Source organism: Nannospalax galili, unplaced genomic scaffold (genome assembly GCF_000622305.1).
Source record: "Nannospalax galili isolate Female #2095 unplaced genomic scaffold, S.galili_v1.0 scaffold83, whole genome shotgun sequence".
Taxonomy (NCBI): domain Eukaryota; kingdom Metazoa; phylum Chordata; class Mammalia; order Rodentia; family Spalacidae; genus Nannospalax; species Nannospalax galili.
Genome location: NW_008352659.1, coordinates 2,989,656 through 2,994,123, shown reverse-complemented (window position 1 = coordinate 2,994,123; position 4,468 = coordinate 2,989,656). Strand labels below are relative to the sequence as shown.

The 4,468-nt window shown below is 48.5% G+C and overlaps 1 protein-coding gene across 1 annotated transcript in view; it reads left to right on the top strand.

Annotated features, from left to right (window-relative positions):
* Plac9 (placenta associated 9) overlaps window positions 1–2,740 on the top strand; it is a 17,868-nt gene extending 15,128 nt beyond the window's left edge. The window contains exons 3-4 of the mRNA XM_008849847.3: window positions 1,286–1,409; window positions 1,756–2,740. Coding sequence (XP_008848069.1) covers window positions 1,286–1,409; window positions 1,756–1,766 — 135 coding nt within the window. The 3' untranslated portion in view covers window positions 1,767–2,740. The remainder of the gene's footprint in view (window positions 1–1,285; window positions 1,410–1,755) is intronic.
* The last annotated feature ends 1,728 nt before the right edge of the window (window positions 2,741–4,468 follow it).

The following is a 4,468-nucleotide window of genomic DNA, read 5'->3' as shown; positions in this document are numbered from 1 at the left end:
CAGAGCCATCTCACAGCCTGCTCACTTCTGCCCCTCCCCCATACAAATAAATAATAAATGTTAAAAAAAAATGGCAGGTGGCTCCTGAGGTTGACTTATGGTTGCCACATGCTATCCCGTAAACATGTATACACACACACAAATTAAATTTTAACACAAGGTCTTACTCTGTAGCCCAAGCTGGCCCAGAACTTGTGGTGACCCTCTGTTTCAGCCTCCTCACTGCTGGACTTATGGATGTGAACAACCAAAATAATTTAATTTTTAAACGTTTTTTTTGGTCTTTTTGAGACAGAGTCTCCCTGTAGCCCCAGCTGGCCTGGAACTCACTATGTAGATCAGGTTGGCCTCAGACTCACAGAGCTCTGCCTGCCTCTGCCTCCCGAGTGCTGGGATTAAAGGCATGCACCACCATGCCCGGCCCTAAACATTATTTTTATTTATATGTATGGGTACATCTATGTATATGTATACCACATGTGTGGGGGTGCCCTCAGAGGCCAGAAAACAGCATGAAATCCCCTGGAGCTGGAGTTACAGGCAGTTGTGAACTGCCTGATGTGGGTGCTGGGAATCAAATTTGAGTCCTCTGCAAGAGCAGCAAGTACTCTTAGCCACTGAGCCATCTCTCCAAACCCCGTATTTAATTTTTAACATTAGAATACTATTGTGATGTAGTTACAGCTTGTTGTTGGTTGGTTGGTTGGTTGGTTGGTTTTTGAGACAGGGTCTCTCTATGTAGCCCTGGCTCACAGACATACACCTGCCTCTAACGCCTAGGGGCTGGGATTACAGCACCTGGCTTTGTTTGTTTGTTTGTTTGCTTGTTTGTTTAAGCATTAAAGGATTGTTCTAGAAGGAGGCCTGAACGTTTTATCAGGCTGCCAACAGGATTCACAGCACATCCACACAGAACCTTTTAAGCATCCCCTACAAAGGAAAAGATAAAAAATCCCAAACCTGATATTTGGCGAAGACGCCACCAGGGGGCGGTGCAACAAAAGGAATGTGAGCTCGGGTGGCCAAGTCACCCAGAGAAAAGGTGTTCAAGAGTCCCCCAAACCAAACCAGCCCTAAAGAGCGAGGGGAGCGGCCCGGAATGCTGTTGCCTGGGAAACAGAGGCGGGTAGAGGCAGAGCTTGGATGAGAGCCAGGATGGCGTAGGTCCCAGTTCTGTCTCCACGGCATCCCCCTGGAACCCAGTGACCCTTCTTTAAGATTTGGCTGACCAAGCTAAAGTTGGCTCCGCTCTCGTTCTTGACTTTGCCGGGTCCTCCGGCTCTAGACAGTGGAGAAGACCGTGGAACACCTGGAGGCGGAAGTCACAAGCCTGCTGGGCCTGCTGCAGGAGCTGGCTTGGAACCTACCCCCGGGGCCCTTCAGCCCTGCGCCGGACCTCCTCGCCGAAGGTGAGCGGCTCAGGTGGCAGAGGGGACAGTAGCCAGGCCTGTCATCTGGGGCCAATGGCAGCCCATGGGACAGGTGTAAGGGACAGAAGGAGGATGCTCTGCTGCCGGGTCAGAGAGGCAGTGTGGGCGGCACCCCAGGTCTTCCTTCCTGTGTCTCACCCCCAGCCTGGGCATCCCATTGATGCATGAGTCAGATCATCCCGTTCCTTCCTTGAGCCCTGCGTTCTTTGGCGCCCAGGGTCCGGGGTTACTGGGAAGCCGGGGGACGAAGTCGCCTGGCACAGGTGGGAAGAGGGGCGTCCTCTCGCGCCCCTGCTGCTCACTCGGGGCACCCCCTTTCTTGCAGATCCCTTCTGATCACCGGAGATGGCGGAGCCCAGGCGCGGGAGATAATCCGTCTGGGAATACCATCCCCAGAACCCACCCAGCCAGGTCTTCTCGCCTTCCTGCCCCACCTTTGCGTGAAATAAAGCTGCTGCTTGGGCCCCTGGGTTTGCTGACAGTGATCTCTGGACCACGGCCCGAGCTCCTTCTGCTACATGCCCCGAAGCTCACCTACAGCTCTAGGCTCAGCCCTGGGTGTTCTATCCTTCTGGACTTGAGTCCTTTTTATTTATAGGGACAGAGAAGGCAGATGATGGGCCACAGAGGTGAGGCACCTAAGACCCAGAACCGTAACAGCACGGAAGGCCCTTTAAGTAGCCTTGCTGCTCAAACTGGAAATACACCATCTGCTTCCCAACCAGCCCCACCCACGCCTATCAGAACGTGGTCTTCCAGAGATTGTCTAGGGGGTTGTGTGTGCCCATTCAGGCACCCCGTGCCAATGCTGGCGATCCACCAACTGGACCACTGTGTATACCCTCAGCCTCTTAAAATTTTTCTTCTTCTTGAGGTAAAATTCACCGTTTTAAGCTGTACAAATCCCATGGCTTCCAGTGTGTTCACCCGGCTGTGACATCATCAATACTAATTCCAGAACATTTTTCACCACCACTACCCCAAAAACCCTGGGCCTAGTCAGTAGTTACTAACCCCCCACCCCCACCCCCAGCCCTCTAGAAACCACTGATCTCTGTTGTCTATTGACTTTCCTATTGTGAACAGGTTATATATAAATGGAAGCTTACATTATGTGCCCTTTTGTATCTGGCTTCCGCAAGGCAGATGGCTCTGAAGGTTGTAGCTCATGTCATTCCTTTATTCCTTTTTATGGCTCAATAATATTCTATTGTATTGATCGACCAGCATTTGTTCATTCAGCTGTTGAGTGTTTGGGGGGTTTCCCTGTTTTGCCTATTAAAACATTTCATTCACAATGCTTTTATGAACATCCATGTTCAAGTTACTGTGTCTCTTGAGTGTGTACCTAGGAATGAAATTGCTGAATTAAATGGTTCATTTAATTCAGCAATTTGACTAGTTGTTTGAAAAATCACTCTGCTGTTTTGCACAGCAGCTGAGCCCACCAGAAATGTTAGCTGTGAACATTTTGCAGATCCTCCCACCAGGCTGGGATATTTCCCTTTTATGAGTGTCTTTCTTTGCTTCTTTGTGTGAGTGTATCTAGATAGGAGTATGTTCATGTGTAGGGAGGTGCCTCTGGAGGGAAGAAGTGGGTGTCAGAACCCCTGGAGCTAGAATTACAGGCAGTTGTGAGCTGTGGGCTGGAAGAGCAGGTCCTTTGCAAGAGAAGCAAGTGCTCTTAACTACTGAGCCATGTTTCTAGCCAACCCATCTCCCCTTTTCTTACGTTTGTTCTAATTTCTTATTTTTATGTGTGTTTTGACTAAGTGTAAGTGCACCACATCGTGCAATGCCATCAAATCCCCTGGAACTGAAGTTAAGGATGGTTGTTAGCTGCCATGTGGGTGCTGGGAAATTAACCTGGCTCCTTTGTAGGAGTAGCCAGTGCTCTTAATCCCTGAGCCATCTCTCCAGGCTCATATATGTATACTTGAGACAGGATCTCACTATGTAGCCCTAGCTGGCCTGGAACTCAGAAATCTGTCAAGAGGACAACCTGCAGGAGTTGGTTCTCTTCTTCCATCTTTGTGAGTTCTGAAAATTGAACTTGGGTCATTCAACTTGGTGGCAAGCCTCTGACAGCTGAGCCATCTCACCAGCTCAGTTTTCTGGCATTTTGCAGAATTTTGCATGTTATTAGGGACCAGTATCAGTTTGTAGTCTTCTTGTGATATCTTTTCCTTTCTTGCTATCAGGGTAATAATACAATAAATTAGGAAATGTTTTCTCCTCTGCTGTTGGAAGTTTGTAGGGGCATATATGTCATGCCATTCACGTGCTGGTCAAAAACTTGTGGGAGTCAGTTCTCCCCTTCTACCATGTAGGTCCTGGGGATGGAACTCAAGCTGTCAAACTTGGAAGCAAGAACCTTTAACCACTGAGCCATCTTGTCAGATTCCATTCATAGTCCCCAAACCATTTTTAATTGGTTCTACTGACCTGGCAAGATGGCTTAGTGGGTGAGTTTGTGCAAACATTACCACCCAACTTTGATTCCAAGAACCCACGGTGGAAGGAGAACTGACTCTGGAAAGCTATCTTCATCTTCCTCAGGTACTATGGCATGTGTGTGCCCACAGACATGCATATACACATCTTTTTTAAAACTGGCTCTGTCATCTATTTTGCTTCATCTGTTGGTCTTCTAGTCTTTATTGCCTTCTGGTGGCTTTGGGTTTAGTTTGCTCATGGTTTCCTAATGAAATGCTGGGTTTCAGTCTGTTTTAGGGTAGGGATTTACAGGTGCAAACTTCCCTCTGGGTACAATTTTCACAGCATCTCCCAAGTCATGTGTTGAGCTTACGGAGAGTGTATTGCCTGCATGTAGGGAGATGCACCTGTGTCGTGCAATTCTTGTGAAGGTAAGAAGAGGGCATCAGATCCCCTGGAACTGGAGTTACAGATGGTTATTGTTGTGGGTACTGGGAACCAAACCTGAGTCCTCAGCAAGGGCAGCCAGTGTTCTTTAACTGCTGAGCCATCTCTCCAGCCCTGAATTAGTCTTTAACACATAACTTGACAGATAAAAATAA